The sequence below is a fragment of the Poeciliopsis prolifica genome, unplaced genomic scaffold (assembly GCF_027474105.1).
Source record: "Poeciliopsis prolifica strain line A6 unplaced genomic scaffold, Auburn_PproV2 SCAFFOLD069, whole genome shotgun sequence".
In the NCBI taxonomy this organism is placed as follows: domain Eukaryota; kingdom Metazoa; phylum Chordata; class Actinopteri; order Cyprinodontiformes; family Poeciliidae; genus Poeciliopsis; species Poeciliopsis prolifica.
This window is the reverse complement of record NW_026562444.1, coordinates 59100-76218: the sequence shown is the minus strand read 5'-3', so window position 1 is coordinate 76218 and position 17119 is coordinate 59100. Positions and strand designations below refer to the sequence as shown.

General features: G+C 43.7%; 1 protein-coding gene and 28 non-coding genes across 29 annotated transcripts in view; 1 reads left to right on the top strand and 28 right to left on the bottom strand.

The window, feature by feature from the left end:
- LOC129351701 (double-stranded RNA-specific editase B2-like) overlaps positions 1 to 17119 on the top strand; it is a 39891-nt gene that overhangs the window by 15408 nt on the left and 7364 nt on the right. The window contains exons 2-3 of the mRNA XM_055020630.1: positions 15915 to 16001; positions 16126 to 16997. Coding sequence (XP_054876605.1) covers positions 15915 to 16001; positions 16126 to 16997 — 959 coding nt within the window. The remainder of the gene's footprint in view (positions 1 to 15914; positions 16002 to 16125; positions 16998 to 17119) is intronic.
- trnas-uga (transfer RNA serine (anticodon UGA)) lies at positions 87 to 168 on the bottom strand. Its single transcript has one exon. It is a non-coding gene; the product is annotated as a tRNA-Ser (tRNA).
- trnas-aga (transfer RNA serine (anticodon AGA)) lies at positions 333 to 414 on the bottom strand. The gene has a single exon. It is a non-coding gene; the product is annotated as a tRNA-Ser (tRNA).
- trnas-aga (transfer RNA serine (anticodon AGA)) lies at positions 814 to 895 on the bottom strand. Its single transcript has one exon. It is a non-coding gene; the product is annotated as a tRNA-Ser (tRNA).
- trnas-uga (transfer RNA serine (anticodon UGA)) lies at positions 1053 to 1127 on the bottom strand. Its single transcript has one exon. It is a non-coding gene; the product is annotated as a tRNA-Ser (tRNA).
- On the bottom strand, positions 1527 to 1608 carry trnas-uga (transfer RNA serine (anticodon UGA)). Its single transcript has one exon. It is a non-coding gene; the product is annotated as a tRNA-Ser (tRNA).
- trnaf-aaa (transfer RNA phenylalanine (anticodon AAA)) lies at positions 2713 to 2793 on the bottom strand. The gene has a single exon. It is a non-coding gene; the product is annotated as a tRNA-Phe (tRNA).
- On the bottom strand, positions 2948 to 3022 carry trnas-uga (transfer RNA serine (anticodon UGA)). Its single transcript has one exon. It is a non-coding gene; the product is annotated as a tRNA-Ser (tRNA).
- Positions 3421 to 3502, bottom strand: trnas-uga (transfer RNA serine (anticodon UGA)). The gene has a single exon. It is a non-coding gene; the product is annotated as a tRNA-Ser (tRNA).
- On the bottom strand, positions 3892 to 3973 carry trnas-cga (transfer RNA serine (anticodon CGA)). The gene has a single exon. It is a non-coding gene; the product is annotated as a tRNA-Ser (tRNA).
- trnas-aga (transfer RNA serine (anticodon AGA)) lies at positions 4759 to 4840 on the bottom strand. Its single transcript has one exon. It is a non-coding gene; the product is annotated as a tRNA-Ser (tRNA).
- Positions 4986 to 5067, bottom strand: trnas-uga (transfer RNA serine (anticodon UGA)). Its single transcript has one exon. It is a non-coding gene; the product is annotated as a tRNA-Ser (tRNA).
- Positions 5762 to 5843, bottom strand: trnas-uga (transfer RNA serine (anticodon UGA)). Its single transcript has one exon. It is a non-coding gene; the product is annotated as a tRNA-Ser (tRNA).
- On the bottom strand, positions 6008 to 6089 carry trnas-aga (transfer RNA serine (anticodon AGA)). Its single transcript has one exon. It is a non-coding gene; the product is annotated as a tRNA-Ser (tRNA).
- Positions 6964 to 7045, bottom strand: trnas-aga (transfer RNA serine (anticodon AGA)). The gene has a single exon. It is a non-coding gene; the product is annotated as a tRNA-Ser (tRNA).
- trnas-aga (transfer RNA serine (anticodon AGA)) lies at positions 7692 to 7773 on the bottom strand. The gene has a single exon. It is a non-coding gene; the product is annotated as a tRNA-Ser (tRNA).
- On the bottom strand, positions 8170 to 8251 carry trnas-aga (transfer RNA serine (anticodon AGA)). Its single transcript has one exon. It is a non-coding gene; the product is annotated as a tRNA-Ser (tRNA).
- On the bottom strand, positions 8407 to 8488 carry trnas-uga (transfer RNA serine (anticodon UGA)). The gene has a single exon. It is a non-coding gene; the product is annotated as a tRNA-Ser (tRNA).
- trnas-aga (transfer RNA serine (anticodon AGA)) lies at positions 8653 to 8734 on the bottom strand. The gene has a single exon. It is a non-coding gene; the product is annotated as a tRNA-Ser (tRNA).
- trnas-aga (transfer RNA serine (anticodon AGA)) lies at positions 9131 to 9212 on the bottom strand. The gene has a single exon. It is a non-coding gene; the product is annotated as a tRNA-Ser (tRNA).
- trnas-uga (transfer RNA serine (anticodon UGA)) lies at positions 9367 to 9448 on the bottom strand. Its single transcript has one exon. It is a non-coding gene; the product is annotated as a tRNA-Ser (tRNA).
- On the bottom strand, positions 9849 to 9930 carry trnas-cga (transfer RNA serine (anticodon CGA)). Its single transcript has one exon. It is a non-coding gene; the product is annotated as a tRNA-Ser (tRNA).
- Positions 10720 to 10801, bottom strand: trnas-aga (transfer RNA serine (anticodon AGA)). The gene has a single exon. It is a non-coding gene; the product is annotated as a tRNA-Ser (tRNA).
- trnas-uga (transfer RNA serine (anticodon UGA)) lies at positions 10947 to 11028 on the bottom strand. Its single transcript has one exon. It is a non-coding gene; the product is annotated as a tRNA-Ser (tRNA).
- On the bottom strand, positions 11193 to 11274 carry trnas-aga (transfer RNA serine (anticodon AGA)). The gene has a single exon. It is a non-coding gene; the product is annotated as a tRNA-Ser (tRNA).
- Positions 11749 to 11830, bottom strand: trnas-uga (transfer RNA serine (anticodon UGA)). The gene has a single exon. It is a non-coding gene; the product is annotated as a tRNA-Ser (tRNA).
- On the bottom strand, positions 11995 to 12076 carry trnas-aga (transfer RNA serine (anticodon AGA)). The gene has a single exon. It is a non-coding gene; the product is annotated as a tRNA-Ser (tRNA).
- On the bottom strand, positions 12551 to 12632 carry trnas-uga (transfer RNA serine (anticodon UGA)). Its single transcript has one exon. It is a non-coding gene; the product is annotated as a tRNA-Ser (tRNA).
- Positions 12797 to 12878, bottom strand: trnas-aga (transfer RNA serine (anticodon AGA)). Its single transcript has one exon. It is a non-coding gene; the product is annotated as a tRNA-Ser (tRNA).

Below are 17119 nucleotides of genomic sequence, written 5' to 3'. Positions count from 1 at the left end.
CGTGTTTTTCTGCAACACGCACTGATCGAACAAACTTCTCTCCGTATGGAGGAAGATCTCATATGTTGGACTCGGTAGTCTTATATCGCTGTGAGCAGGGTTCGAACCTGCGCGGGGAAACCCCATTGGATTTCAAATCCAACGCCTTAACCTCTCGGCCATCACAGCTCGATATTCTCACAGGTGACCAAGGAGCAAAACATGGATGCAACAAGTCACTGCAGAAATAAAGGCAAACATGAAGTAAACCAGGAGATTTCCAGAGGTTTTGGACGTTCTCACTCGATCTTCTATTGATCAACTTCTGGTGCATTGAATTTATAGTAGGAATTCGCTGTGAGCAGGATTTGAACCTGCGCGGGTAAACCCCATTGGATTTCTAGTCCAACGCCTTAACCGCTCGGCCATCACAGCTCGATCTCTACATGACTGTTCAGGAAGCAACAAAAATATCACTGAAAAATAATGGCGCACAAGAGTAAACGTGTTTTTCTGCAACACGCACTGATCAAACAACTTCTCTCCGTCTGGAGGAAGATCTTATATGTTGGACTCGGTAGTCTTATATCGCTGTGAGAAGGGTTCGAACCTGCGTGGGGAAACCCCATTGGATTTCAAATCCAACGCCTTAAACTCTCGGCCATCACAGCTCGATCTTCTCACAGGTGACCAAGGAGCAAAACATGGATGCAACAAGTCACTGCAGAAATAAAGGCAAACATGAAGTAAACCAGGAGATCTCCAGAGGTTTTGGACGTCTCCCTCGATCTTCTATTGAGCAACTTCTGGTGCATTGAATTTAAACTAGGAATTCGCTGTGAGCAGGATTTGAACCTGCACGGGTAAACCCCATTGGATTTCTAGTCCAACGCCTTAACCGCTCGGCCATCACAGCTCGATCTCTACATGACTGTTCAGGAAGCAACAAAAATATCACTGAAAAATAATGCCGCACAAGAGTAAACATGTGTTTTTCTGCAACACGCACTGATCAAACAAACTTCTCTCCGTCTGGAGGAAGATCTTATATGTTGGACTCGGTAGTCTTATATCGCTGTGAGCAGGGTTCGAACCTGCGCGGGGATTGGATTTCAAATCCAACGCCTTAACCTCTCGGCCATCACAGCTCCATCTTCTCACAGGTGACCAAGGAGCAAAACATGGATGCAACAAGTCACTGCAGAAATAAAGGCAAACAGAAGTAAACCAGAGAACTCCAGAGGTTTTGGATGTTGTCTTTCCACTGTCTGTTGAGCAACTTCAGGTGCATTGAATTTAAACTAGGAATTCGCTGTGAGCAGGATTTGAACCTGCGCGGGTAAACCCCATTGGATTCTAGTCCAACGCCTTAACCGCTCGGCCATCACAGCTCGATCTCTACATGACTGACCAGGAAACAAAAAAAAATATCGCTGAAAAAAAATGGCGCACGAGAATAAACGTGTTTTTCTGCAACACGCACTGATCGAACAAACTTCTCTCCGTATGGAGGAAGATCTCATATGTTGGACTCGGTAGTCTTATATCGCTGTGAGCAGGGTTCGAACCTGCGCGGGGAAACCCGATTGGATTTCAAATCCAACGCCTTAACCTCTCGGCCATCACAGCTCGATATTCTCACAGGTGACCAAGGAGCAAAACATGGATGCAACAAGTCACTGCAGAATAAAGGCAAACATGAAGTAAACCATGAGGTCTCCAGAGGTTTTGGACGTTCTCCCTCGATCTTCTATTGAGCAACTTCTGGTGCATGAATTTAAAGTAGGAATTAGCTGTGAGCAGGATTTTAACATGCGCGGGGAAACCCCATTGGATTTCTAGTCCAACGCCTTAACCGCTCGGCCATCACAGCTCGATGTCTACATGACTGTTCAGGAAAGCAACAAAAATATCACTGAAAAATAATTGCGCACAAGAGTAAAACTGTGTTTTTTGCAACTCGCACTTATCAAACAAATTCTCTCCGTCGGAGGAAGATCTATATGTTCTTAGATCGCTGTGAGCGGGTTCGAACCTGCGCGGGGAAACCCCATTGGATTTCAAATCAACGCCTTAACCTCTCGGCCATCACAGCTCGATGGTCTCACAGGTGACCAAGGAGCAAAACATGGATGCAACAATTCACTGCAGAAATAAAGGCAAACATGAAGTAAACCAGGAGATCTCCAGAGGTTTTGGACGTTCTCACTCGATCTTCTATTGATCAACTTTCTGGTGCATTGAATTTATAGTAGGAATTCGCTGTGAGCAGGATTTGAACCTGCGCGGGTAAACCCCATTGGATTTCTAGTCCAACCTTAACCGCTCGGCCATCACAGCTCGATCTCTACATGACTGTTCAGGAAGCAACAAAAATATCACTGAAAATAATGGCGCACAAGATAAACGTGTTTTTCTGCAACACGCACTGATCAACAAACTTCTCTCCGTCTGGAGGAAGATCTTATATGTTGGACTCGTAGTCTTATATCGCTGTGAGAAGGGTTCGAACCTGCGTGGGAAACCCCATTGGATTTCAAATCCAACGCCTAACCTTCGGCCATCACAGCTCGATATTCTCACAGGTGACCAAGGAGCAAAACATGGATGCAACAAGTCACTGCAGAATAAAGGCAAACATGAAGTAAACCAGGAGATCTCCAGAGGTTTTGGACGTTCTCCCTCGATCTTCTATTGAGCAACTTCTGGTGCATTGAATTTAAACTAGGAATTCGCTGTGAGCAGGATTTGAACCTGCGCGGGTAAACCCCATTGGATTTTTAGTCCAACGCCTTAACGCTCGGCCATCACAGCTCGATCTTTACATGACTGTTCAGGAAGCAACAAAAATATCACTGAAAAATAATGCCGCACAAGAGTAAACATGTTTTTCTGCAACACACACTGATCAAACAAACTCTCTCCGTCTGGAGGAAGATCTTATATGTTGGACTCGGTAGTCTTATATCGCTGTGAGCAGGGTTCGAACCTGCGCGGGGATTGGATTTCAAATCCAACGCCTTAACCTCTCGGCCATCACAGCTCCATCTTCTCACAGGTGACCAAGGAGCAAAACATGGATGCAACAAGTCACTGCAGAAATAAAGGCAAACAGGAAGTAAACCCAGAGAACTCCAGAGGTTTGGATGTTGTCTTTCCACTGTCTGTTTGAGCAACTTCAGGTGCATTGAATTTAAACTAGGAATTCGCTGTGAGCAGGATTGAACCTGCGCGGGTAAACCCCATTGGATTTCTAGTCCAACGCCTTAACCGCTCGGCCATCACAGCTCGATCTCTACATGACTGATCAGGAAACAAAAAAAATATCGCTGAAAAAAAATGGCGCACGAGAATAAACGTGTTTTCTGCAACACGCACTGATGAACAAACTTCTCTCCGTATGGAGGAAGATCTCATATGTTGGACTCGGTAGTCTTATATCGCTGTGAGCAGGGTTCGAACCTGCGCGGGGAAACCCCATTGGATTTCAAATCCAACGCCTTAACCTCTCGGCCATCACAGCTCGATATTCTCACAGGTGACCAAGGAGCAAAACATGGATGCAACAAGTCACTGCAGAAATAAAGGCAAACATGAAGTAAACCATGAGGTCTCCAGAGGTTTTGGACGTTCTCCCTCGATCTTCTATTGAGCAACTTCTGGTGCATTGAATTTAAAGTAGGAATTAGCTGTGAGCAGGATTTTAACATGCGCGGGGAAACCCCATTGGATTTCTAGTCCAACGCCTTAACCGCTCGGCCATCACAGCTCCTTGTCTGCTTACTTGTCCAAGAAGCAACAAATACATTACTGGAAAATAATGATGCACAAGAGTAAACCAACTTTTTTCTTCAACACACACTGATAAACTTCTCTCCATCTGAGGAAGATCTCAGATCTGTAGCCTAAAATCGCTGTGAGCAGGATTTGAACCTACGCGGGGAACCCCCATTGGATTTCGAATCCAACGCCTTAACCTCTCGGCCATCACAGCTCCATGTCTTCAGGTGTAATCAAGAGGAAACACTAATTTGCAAAGTTTGTTTTAGACTAGATTGGAAGCTGGATCTTCGGAAATCCTGGTAACTTTATTGTATGTTGATAGTAAAACCTTTCCAGGGTGATTAACAAGTGAGTGGCTATGAGCAGGAATCTAATATCATATGTACCATTCACAGTAAAACCTTCATTTATACAATCGGCAATTGCCTTGTTACAGTATATTGTCGCTGTGAGCAGGATTTGAACCTGCGCGGGGAAACCCCATTGGATTTCAAATCCAACGCCTTAACTTCACGGCCATCACAGCTCAATGTTCTCACAGGTGACCAAGGAGCAAAACATGGATGCAACAAGTCACTGCAGAAATAAAGGCAAACAGGAACTAAACCTGGAGATATCCAGAGGTTTTAGATGTTCTCCCTCGATTGTCTGTTGAGCAACTTCTGGTGCATTGAATTTAAAGTAGGAATTCGCTGGGAGCAGGATTTGAACCTACGTGGGGAAACCCCATTGGATTTCAAGTCCAACGCCTTAACCGCTCGGCCATCACAGATTCATGTGCTTCAGGTATAATCAAGAGGAAACAGCTTAATTTACAAGGTTTGTTCTTAGACAACATTTGGAAGCTGGATCTTATGAAATCCTGGTAACTTATTGTATGTTGATAGTAAAGCCTTTCCAGGGTGATTAACAAGTGAGTTACTATGAGCAGGATTCTAATATCATTTGTACCATTCACACTAAAACCTTTCATTTATATAATTTAGAGTATATAGTCGCTGTGAGCAGGATTTGAACCTGCGCGGGGAAGCCCCATTGGATTTCTAGTCCAACGCCTTAACCGCTCGGCCATCACAGCTCGATGTCTACATGACTGTTCAGGAAGCAACAAAAATATCACTGAAAAATAATTGCGCACAAGAGTAAAACTGTGTTTTTTTGCAACTCGCACTTATCAAACAAATTTCTCTCCGTCTGGAGGAAGATCTTATATGTTCTTAGATCGCTGTGAGCAGGGTTCGAACCTGCGCGGGGAAACCCCATTGGATTTCAAATCCAACGCCTTAACCTCTCGGCCATCACAGCTCGATGGTCTCACAGGTGACCAAGGAGCAAAACATGGATGCAACAAGTCACTGCAGAAATAAAGGCAAACAGGAACTAAACCTGGAGATATCCAGAGGTTTTAGATGTTCTCCCTCGATTGTCTGTTGAGCAACTTCTGGTGCATTGAATTTAAAGTAGGAATTCGCTGGAGCAGGATTTGAACCTACGTGGGGAAACCCCATTGGATTTCAAGTCCAACGCCTTAACCGCTCGGCCATCACAGATTCATGTGCTTCAGGTATAATCAAGAGGAAAAACAGCTTAATTTACAAGGTTTGTTCTTAGACAACATTTGGAAGCTGGATCTTATGAAATCCTGGTAACTTATTGTATGTTGATAGTAAAGCCTTTCCAGGGTGATTAACAAGTGAGTTACTATGAGCAGGATTCTAATATCATTTGTACCATTCACACTAAAACCTTTCATTTATAATTTAGAGTATATAGTCGCTGTGAGCAGGATTTGAACCTGCGCGGGGAAGCCCATTGGATTTCTAGTCCAACGCCTTAACCGCTCGGCCATCACAGCTCGATGTCTACATGACTGTTCAGAAGCAACAAAAATATCACTGAAAAATAATTGCGCACAAGAGTAAAACTGTGTTTTTTTGCAACTCGCACTTATCAAACAAATTTCTCTCCGTCTGGAGGAAGATCTTATATGTTCTTAGATCGCTGTGAGCAGGGTTCGAACCTGCGCGGGGAAACCCCATTGGATTTCAAATCCAACGCCTTAACCTCTCGGCCATCACAGCTCGATGGTCTCACAGGTGACCAAGGAGCAAAACATGGATGCAACAATTCACTGCAGAAATAAAGGCAAACATGAAGTAAACCAGGAGATCTCCAGAGGTTTTGGACGTTCTCACTCGATCTTCTATTGATCAACTTCTGGTGCATTGAATTTATAGTAGGAGTTCGCTGTGAGCAGGATTTGAACCTGCGCGGGTAAACCCCATTGGATTTCTAGTCCAACGCCTTAACCGCTCGGCCATCACAGCTCGATCTCTACATGACTGTTCAGGAAGCAACAAAAATATCACTGAAAAATAATGGCGCACAAGAGTAAACGTGTTTTTCTGCAACACGCACTGATCAAACAAACTTCTCTCCGTCTGGAGGAAGATCTTATATGTTGGACTCGGTAGTCTTATATCGCTGTGAGAAGGGTTCGAACCTGCGTGGGGAAACCCCATTGGATTTCAAATCCAACGCCTTAAACTCTCGGCCATCACAGCTCGATATTCTCACAGGTGACCAAGGAGCAAAACATGGATGCAACAAGTCACTGCAGAAATAAAGGCAAACATGAAGTAAACCAGGAGATCTCCAGAGGTTTTGGACGTTCTCCCTCGATCTTCTATTGAGCAACTTCTGGTGCATTGAATTTAAAGTAGGAATTAGCTGTGAGCAGGATTTTAACATGCGCGGGGAAACCCCATTGGATTTCTAGTCCAACGCCTTAACCGCTCGGCCATCACAGCTCGATCTCTACATGACTGTTCAGGAAGCAACAAAAATATCACTGAAAAATAATGCCGCACAAGAGTAAACATGTGTTTTTCTGCAACACGCACTGATCAAACAAACTCTCCGTCTGGAGGAAGATCTTATATGTTGGACTCGGTAGTCTTATATCGCTGTGAGCAGGGTTCGAACCTGCGCGGGGATTGGATTTCAAATCCAACGCCTTAACCTCTCGGCCATCACAGCTCCATCTTCTCACAGGTGACAAGGAGCAAAACATGGATGCAACAAGTCACTGCAGAAATAAAGGAAAACAGGAAGTAAACCCAGAGAACTCCAGAGGTTTTGGATGTTGTCTTTCCACTGTCTGTGAGCAACTTCTGGTGCATTGAATTTAAACTAGGAATTCGCTGTGAGCAGGATTTGAACCTGCGCGGGTAAACCCCATTGGATTTCTAGTCCAACGCCTTAACCGCTCGGCCATCACAGCTCGATATTCTCACAGGTGACCAAGGAGCAAAACATGGATGCAACAATTCACTGCAGAAATAAAGGCAAACATGAAGTAAACCAGGAGATCTCCAGAGGTTTTGGACGTTCTCACTCGATCTTCTATTGATCAACTTCTGGTGCATTGAATTTATAGTAGGAATTCGCTGTGAGCAGGATTTGAACCTGCGGGTAAACCCCATTGGATTTCTAGTCCAACGCCTTAAACCGCTCGGCCATCACAGCTCGATCTCTACATGACTGTTCAGGAAGCAACAAAAATATCACTGAAAAATAATGGCGCACAAGAGTAAACGTGTTTTTCTGCAACACGCACTGATCAAACAAACTTCTCTCCGTCTGGAGGAAGATCTTATATGTTGGACTCGGTAGTCTTATATCGCTGTGAGAAGGGTTCGAACCTGCGTGGGGAAACCCCATTGGATTTCAAATCCAACGCCTTAAACTCTCGGCCATCACAGCTCGATATTCTCACAGGTGACCAAGGAGCAAAACATGGATGCAACAAGTCACTGCAGAAATAAAGGCAAACATGAAGTAAACCAGGAGATCTCCAGAGGTTTTGGACGTTCTCCCTCGATCTTCTATTGAGCAACTTCTGGTGCATTGAATTTAAACTAGGAATTCGCTGTGAGCAGGATTTGAACCTGCGCGGGTAAACCCCATTGGATTTCTAGTCCAACGCCTTAACCGCTCGGCCATCACAGCTCGATCTCTACATGACTGTTCAGGAAGCAACAAAAATATCACTGAAAAATAATGGCGCACAAGAGTAAACATGTGTTTTTCTGCAACACGCACTGATCAAACAAACTTCTCTCCGTCTGGAGGAAGATCTTATATGTTGGACTCGGTAGTCTTATATCGCTGTGAGCAGGGTTCGAACCTGCGCGGGGATTGGATTTCAAATCCAACGCCTTAACCTCTCGGCCATCACAGCTCCATCTTCTCACAGGTGACCAAGGAGCAAAACATGGATGCAACAAGTCACTGCAGAAATAAAGGCAAACAGGAAGTAAACCCAGAGAACTCCAGAGGTGTTGGATGTTGTCTTTCCACTGTTTGTTGAGCAACTTCAGGTGCATTGAATTTAAACTAGGAATTCGCTGTGAGCAGGATTTGAACCTGCGCGGGTAAACCCCATTGGATTTCTAGTCCAACGCCTTAACCGCTCGGCCATCACAGCTCGATCTCTACATGACTGATCAGGAAACAAAAAAAATATCGCTGAAAAAAAAATGGCGCACGAGAATAAACGTGTTTTTCTGCAACACGCACTGATTGAACAAACTTCTCTCCGTATGGAGGAAGATCTCATATGTTGGACTCGGTAGTTTATATCGCTGTGAGCAGGGTTCGAACCTGCGCGGGGAAACCCCATTGGATTTCAAATCCAACGCCTTAACCTCTCGGCCATCACAGCTCGATATTCTCACAGGTGACCAAGGAGCAAAACATGGATGCAACAAGTCACTGCAGAAATAAAGGCAAACATGAAGTAAACCAGGAGATCTCCAGAGGTTTTGGACGTTCTCCCTCGATCTTCTATTGAGCAACTTCTGGTGCATTGAATTTAAACTAGGAATTCGCTGTGAGCAGGATTTGAACCTGCGCGGGTAAACCCCATTGGATTTCTAGTCCAACGCCTTAACCGCTCGGCCATCACAGCTCGATCTCTACATGACTGTTCAGGAAGCAACAAAAATATCACTGAAAAATAATGGCGCACAAGAGTAAACATGTGTTTTTCTGCAACACGCACTGATCAAACAAACTTCTCTCCGTCTGGAGGAAGATCTTATATGTTGGACTCGGTAGTCTTATATCGCTGTGAGCAGGGTTCGAACCTGCGCGGGGATTGGATTTCAAATCCAACGCCTTAACCTCTCGGCCATCACAGCTCCATCTTCTCACAGGTGACCAAGGAGCAAAACATGGATGCAACAAGTCACTGCAGAAATAAAGGCAAACAGGAAGTAAACCCAGAGAACTCCAGAGGTGGTGGATGTTGTCTTTCCACTGTTTGTTGAGCAACTTCAGGTGCATTGAATTTAAACTAGGAATTCGCTGTGAGCAGGATTTGAACCTGCGCGGGTAAACCCCATTGGATTTCTAGTCCAACGCCTTAACCGCTCGGCCATCACAGCTCGATCTCTACATGACTGATCAGGAAACAAAAAAAATATCGCTGAAAAAAAATGGCGCACGAGAATAAACGTGTTTTCTGCAACACGCACTGATTGAACAAACTTCTCTCCGTATGGAGGAAGATCTCATATGTTGGACTCGGTAGTCTTATATCGCTGTGAGCAGGGTTCGAACCTGCGCGGGGAAACCCCATTGGATTTCAAATCCAACGCCTTAACCTCTCGGCCATCACAGCTCGATATTCTCACAGGTGACCAAGGAGCAAAACATGGATGCAACAAGTCACTGCAGAAATAAAGGCAAACATGAAGTAAACCATGAGGTCTCCAGAGGTTTTGGACGTTCTCCCTCGATCTTCTATTGAGCAACTTCTGGTGCATTGAATTTAAAGTAGGAATTAGCTGTGAGCAGGATTTTAACATGCGCGGGGAAACCCCATTGGATTTCTAGTCCAACGCCTTAACCGCTCGGCCATCACAGCTCCTTGTCTGCTTACTTGTCCAAGAAGCAACAAATACATTACTGGAAAATAATGATGCACAAGAGTAAACCAACTTTTTTCTTCAACACACACTGATAAACTTCTCTCCATCTGGAGGAAGATCTCAGATATGTTGAAACCTGTAGCCTAAAATCGCTGTGAGCAGGATTTGAACCTACGCGGGGAACCCCCATTGGATTTCGAATCCAACGCCTTAACCTCTCGGCCATCACAGCTCCATGTCTTCAGGTGTAATCAAGAGGAAACAACTTAATTTGCAAAGTTTGTTCTTAGACTAGATTGGGAAGCTGGATCTTCGGAAATCCTGGTAACTTTATTGTATGTTGATAGTAAAACCTTTCCAGGGTGATTAACAAGTGAGTGGCTATGAGCAGGAATCTAATATCATATGTACCATTCACAGTAAAACCTTCATTTATACAATCGGCAATTGCCTTGTTACAGTATATTGTCGCTGTGAGCAGGATTTGAACCTGCGCGGGGAAACCCCATTGGATTTCAAATCCAACGCCTTAACTTCACGGCCATCACAGCTCAATGTTCTCACAGGTGACCAAGGAGCAAAACATGGATGCAACAAGTCACTGCAGAAATAAAGGCAAACAGGAACTAAACCTGGAGATATCCAGAGGTTTTAGATGTTCTCCCTCGATTGTCTGTTGAGCAACTTCTGGTGCATTGAATTTAAAGTAGGAATTCGCTGGGAGCAGGATTTGAACCTACGTGGGGAAACCCCATTGGATTTCAAGTCCAACGCCTTAACCGCTCGGCCATCACAGATTCATGTGCTTCAGGTATAATCAAGAGGAAACAGCTTAATTTACAAGGTTTGTTCTTAGACAACATTTGGAAGCTGGATCTTATGAAATCCTGGTAACTTATTGTATGTTGATAGTAAAGCCTTTCCAGGGTGATTAACAAGTGAGTTACTATGAGCAGGATTCTAATATCATTTGTACCATTCACACTAAAACCTTTCATTTATATAATTTACAGTATATAGTCGCTGTGAGCAGGATTTGAACCTGCGCAGGGAAGCCCCATTGGATTTCTAGTCCAACGCCTTAACCGCTCGGCCATCACAGCTCGATGTCTACATGACTGTTCAGGAAGCAACAAAAATATCACTGAAAAATAATTGCGCACAAGAGTAAAACTGTGTTTTTTTGCAACTCGCACTTATCAAACAAATTTCTCTCCGTCTGGAGGAAGATCTTATATGTTCTTAGATCGCTGTGAGCAGGGTTCGAACCTGCGCGGGGAAACCCCATTGGATTTCAAATCCAACGCCTTAACCTCTCGGCCATCACAGCTCGATGGTCTCACAGGTGACCAAGGAGCAAAACATGGATGCAACAATTCACTGCAGAAATAAAGGCAAACATGAAGTAAACCAGGAGATTTCCAGAGGTTTTGGACGTTCTCACTCGATCTTCTATTGATCAACTTCTGGTGTATTGAATTTATAGTAGGAATTCGCTGTGAGCAGGATTTGAACCTGCGCGGGTAAACCCCATTGGATTTCTAGTCCAACGCCTTAACCGCTCGGCCATCACAGCTCGATCTCTACATGACTGTTCAGGAAGCAACAAAAATATCACTGAAAAATAATGGCGCACAAGAGTAAACGTGTTTTTCTGCAACACGCACTGATCAAACAAACTTCTCTCCGTCTGGAGGAAGATCTTATATGTTGGACTCGGTAGTCTTATATCGCTGTGAGAAGGGTTCGAACCTGCGTGGGGAAACCCCATTGGATTTCAAATCCAACGCCTTAAACTCTCGGCCATCACAGCTCCATGTCTTCAGGTGTAATCAAGAGGAAACAGCTTAATTTGCAAAGTTTGTTTTTAGAGTAGATTGGGAAGCTGGATCTTCGGAAATCCTGGTAACTTTATTGTATGTTGATAGTAAAACCTTTCCAGGGTGATTAACAAGTGAGTGGCTATGAGCAGGAATCTAATATCATATGTACCATTCACAGTAAAACCTTCATTTATATAATATGCAATTGCCTTGTTACAGTATATAGCCGCTGTGAGCAGGATTTGAACCTGCGCGGGGAAACCCCATTGGATTTCAAATCCAACGCCTTAACCTCTCGGCCATCACAGCTCGATATTCTCACAGGTGACCAAGGAGCAAAACATGGATGCAACAAGTCACTGCAGAAATAAAGGCAAACATGAAGTAAACCAGGAGATTTCCAGAGGTTTTGGACGTTCTCACTCGATCTTCTATTGATCAACTTCTGGTGTATTGAATTTATAGTAGGAATTCGCTGTGAGCAGGATTTGAACCTGCGCGGGTAAACCCCATTGGATTTCTAGTCCAACGCCTTAACCGCTCGGCCATCACAGCTCGATCTCTACATGACTGTTCAGGAAGCAACAAAAATATCACTGAAAAATAATGGCGCACAAGAGTAAACGTGTTTTTCTGCAACACGCACTGATCAAACAAACTTCTCTCCGTCTGGAGGAAGATCTTATATGTTGGACTCGGTAGTCTTATATCGCTGTGAGAAGGGTTCGAACCTGCGTGGGGAAACCCCATTGGATTTCAAATCCAACGCCTTAAACTCTCGGCCATCACAGCTCCATGTCTTCAGGTGTAATCAAGAGGAAACAGCTTAATTTGCAAAGTTTGTTTTTAGAGTAGATTGGGAAGCTGGATCTTCGGAAATCCTGGTAACTTTATTGTATGTTGATAGTAAAACCTTTCCAGGGTGATTAACAAGTGAGTGGCTATGAGCAGGAATCTAATATCATATGTACCATTCACAGTAAAACCTTCATTTATATAATATGCAATTGCCTTGTTACAGTATATAGCCGCTGTGAGCAGGATTTGAACCTGCGCGGGGAAACCCCATTGGATTTCAAATCCAACGCCTTAACCTCTCGGCCATCACAGCTCGATATTCTCACAGGTGACCAAGGAGCAAAACATGGATGCAACAAGTCACTGCAGAAATAAAGGCAAACAGGAAGTAAACCCACAGATCTCCAGAGGTTTTGGATGTTCTCCCTCGATCTTCTATTGAGCAACTTCTGGTGCATTAAATTTAAAGTAGGAATTAGCTGTGAGCAGGATTTGAACCTGCACGGGTAAACCCCATTGGATTTCTAGTCCAACGCCTTAACCGCTCAGCCATCACAGCTCGATGTCTACATGACTGTTCAGGAAGCAACAAATATATCACTGAAAAATAATGGCGCACAATAGTAACCCTGTGTTTTTCTGCAACACGCACTGATCAAACAAACTTCTTTCCATCTGGAGGAAGATATCAGCTATGTTGTACCCTATAGCCTAAAGGCAAACAGGAAGTAAACCAGGAGATCTCCAGAGGTTTTGGACTTTGTCCCTCAATCGTCTGTAGAGCAACTTCAGGTGCATTGAATTTAAAGTAGGAATTCGCTGTGAGCAGGATTTGAACCTGCGCGGGGAAATCCCATTGGATTTCTAGTCCAACGCCTTAACCACTCAGCCATCACAGCTCCATGTCTAGAGGTGTAATCAAGAGGAAACAACTTCATTTGTGATTAATCTGTCTGAGTCATGTTGGTTGGTTGTTTGGATCAGTGGTTCATCTCAAAGTTGCTGAATAAATGGATAACAGAGAAAGTGACAGGAAAAGCAACCCTGCACACATTCACACCATATCAGAGCAACCAATTGTCACACAAACTCTTTCCAGGAGTCAGAATCAATTCCTGCAACAAGCAGAAATGCCAAACTGTGTCAAAGTGGGCAGGAAACCAATCTAAACTGGACCAAATGGGGTCACTGGTTTAGTTATTTGTGAAGGAAGTTGAGTTTGCAGGGCTTGTCCTTCCAGCTCAGCTCCAAACACTGGTGGGAAGTAACTGTACAATTTTCATGTGTCCGTATTTTACTTCAGTAGAATTTTACTCCACTTCCTTTTACAGTAAGTATCTGGACTTTTTACTTCACTACATTTCTACAAAACTGTCGCGTTACTCGTTACATCCGAGGCTCGTTGCACTTTTTCATTTATTTAGTTAGTTAAAATGTTGAGTTCAGGGACTTCACGTGTTAACCTGATGCGCATTGGTTTCCTCTGAGAGGCAGAAGTTGTCTGTCTCATCGTCAGAAATAAAATCTTAAGAAATCCGATGTCTACAGGTAAATTCAGCAGCGCTGCACATCTAACTTTTATCCCCACTTGGACGGGAAGTCATAAAACTAACTGAACAGGGATAAATATGTTCCATTTGTGATGAATAAACGCTTTCAGTCATGCGCTGAATTATTTTGTGGAGGTGTTGACTGACATGTCGCATGTATATAACAACGCTGTGACATAATGATGAGACGTTCATGAACGATCCGATTCTTCTGAACGGATCTTTACTAAGACTGACAGGACTGAAGCCTCACTGAGAGCCGTTCATTGTAATGCTCTTCACACACTGCAGTTGCTATTGTAACCAAAGAATAGAATTCACTTGGGTTCAGATAGCAATTTACTATCAACCAGTAAGATTTATTACAAAATTACTGGACTGAAACGCATTCAATCTCATCTTAACTCATTCTGAGTTTATCTCACAAATAAACAAAACAAACAACATTCACTCCAAACGTGAGTGGAACACTCTCATGGTCCTTGGTAAAAGAAAATAAAAGAAGCTGGCCAGCAAAACAAAACAAACAAAATCATATAGAGCTCTATATGTGTGTGCTGCATACGCCAAAGATGGATGCCAGAGGTGGTCCTGACTGGGATGGCGACCCAGAATGAAGATGGCGGTCGGCGTCCGTAGACACAGGAACTTCGCGGCCTCCCTTTTTCCTCCACAGGAACACGAACACCTTCCTAATGTTCCTCCCACCAATATCAGCCACAATAATGCTCTAGCAGAAAAACATGAGGCATAAAGGAGTCAAGCGATGTGCAGAAGCTGGGCAGAGACTGGCACGTCTCAGTTCCGCAGCAGCTCTGAAACTTCGAAGCCCGGGAGTTGCCCTAGCAACTGCAGTCAGAATGCTGCCGTAAAGTACAGTACTTGTAAAGTACTTTGCTCTTAAAGGGGCAGTACCCACAAAGTAAAAGCATTACAAACAAAACAAATAACACAAACTACCCAAATATAGCTGGGTTACACTATCATTATTATATTTAATTAAAATATTCATAGATATATTTAATTGGCAAATAATTAAAACAAGACATTAAGAGCACACAGAGCATGCTCGTTGTTCTTTGGTTGTTTTCATGTCCTGGTGGCAGACAGGGTGAGAACAGTCACGTGTCCTTATGCTTGTTGTTCCTTGGTCAGTGCTCATAGTTGAGTGTTGTTTACCGTTAATGCATTGTTTCTATGTTTAATGGTACAGACAGTGGTGGTTTCTGACATGGGCAACCGCCCAGGGCGGTATCTTTATAGGGATGGCAGCAGATCTCTGCGGATTGTAGCACAGAGATGGAAAAAAAGCAGAACAAAGAGTTTGAAACTATAATGATATTGGTTAAAGTTATATTAGCTCTAAGTATTTAATATATTGGTGTTTTTATGGGAATGTGGATCTTTCAGCTCAATTTGAGATGTAATTTTGATCATATTTTGCATTTTATTGTGTCATGTAGCGCGGGGCGCTGGTCTTGGTCTTGACTACAGCATTGCTGCATTGCTGACCTAACGCCTCTTCCTTTTGCACTTCCTCTCCCACCTTCTTTCCATCACCTTTCTGTTGGATTTCTTTCAAAATAAATGCCAGGAGTGGCAAAAACAGTTAAGTTTATGCTATGTTAGGACAGGAGATGAGATATTTCCATCCATAAAATTATCATGCAGAGAATCTCAAATCAAAGTCTATATTTTTGCCTGTGTATTTGTACTTTTACTTAAGTACATTGTTTGAGTACTTTCTCCACTACTGCCTCCAAAATAAGAAAAAATAAGATTTAGGATGACGATACAGGAGAGAAATTTCTTCACAAATCTTGACTTAACAATGTTGATTGTGACAAAAAAAATCTATTTAATTTATACAAAGTTTTTAAAGTTAGATGTTCAGTATCTTCATGCTTAATGTAGCCACAGGTAAAGATACACAATAACCCTCAAAAATAATGTATTTAGAATTAGTTTATTTAAAAAATGCCTCCAGTTCACTGGGAAAATAAAATTTACTTTAAAAGTGTCATGTTTTTGTCCTTCTGGCTCAGGGTGGAGCAATTTGGTATCAACCCTCAACAGACCCTCAAAACACGGTGAAGCTGCTGCAAATCCAGCTGAAGCTGCTGAAAAATCAGGTGAGTTTTTCCTTTTCCTCAGATGAAAAGTCACATTTTACACAGACACAGGTTGTAGAACTAAAAAGAAATTGCAGAAATACTTCACAATATATCGATACTCTGTATTTTTATTTCCCAACAGGGGAGAGCCGTTTAGAGGTGAAAGAGAATCGAGAAGTGACTGGGATGAGTGACTTTGTCAGCAGATATCAGCCATCAGCAGTTTGTGCTGCTTCCTCCAAACACAAGCAGAGAAATCTGCCGTTTCTGTGTGGAAAAGGTCGGTCGTGTTTCCAGAAGCCGTCATGGTGTAAAACATCAGCCCGGACTGAGTCTCAGAGGAACGCAGTGGTGCAGCTCGACCAGTTACGACCTGGTTCGCAGTATGAGGTTGAGTCTAAAAGCGGACCTCTGCACGGCCCGGTGTTCTCTGTGGGAGTGCAGGTTGACGGTTTCCACTTTGAGGGTCAGGGAGCCACGAAAAAGCAGGTGAAGATGAGGGCAGCTGAGCCGGCTCTGCAGTCCTTCATCCAGTTCCCCAACTTCTCTCAGACTCACAGCGTCATGGACAACTTTGATTTCACAGCAGATTCTTTCCTGGCAGAGTTTGAACCATCGCTGCTTGACAACTATGATTTCCTGCACAACAAGATGACAAAGATGGAAATGTTTCCCAATGTCAACAAGGACAATAAAACTCCTCATTTCACCCTGGACTTGGTTTCCTCAGCAAGTCCAAAAAGGCAGCTGAATCCGGTGGCGATTCTCAACGAGCTGCGACCGGGACTCACATACCTGTGTCAGGTGGAGCAAGTCCACGGTACGCCAGTGAGGAACTTCATCGTGGTGGTCCGACTGGAAGGGAAGGTATTCGAAGGTTGCGCTCACAGTAAAAGTCAGGCCAGGATTCAGGCGGCGGCTGCAGCCCTGCAGGCTCTTTTCAGCATGAACCTGGAACCAGAGCGGAAACTGAACACCCTGCATGGAGGCAGGACCAAATGTCAGCTACCTCAGGTAGTTTAAGTTTCTTTTGCTATTAAAACACAAAATCTTTGTTAGTAAATCTAATCTGTCACCAGGAAGGAGCCAGACTATGTTGATAGTTAAAACGTAAATTTAGGAATTTCAACCTATTT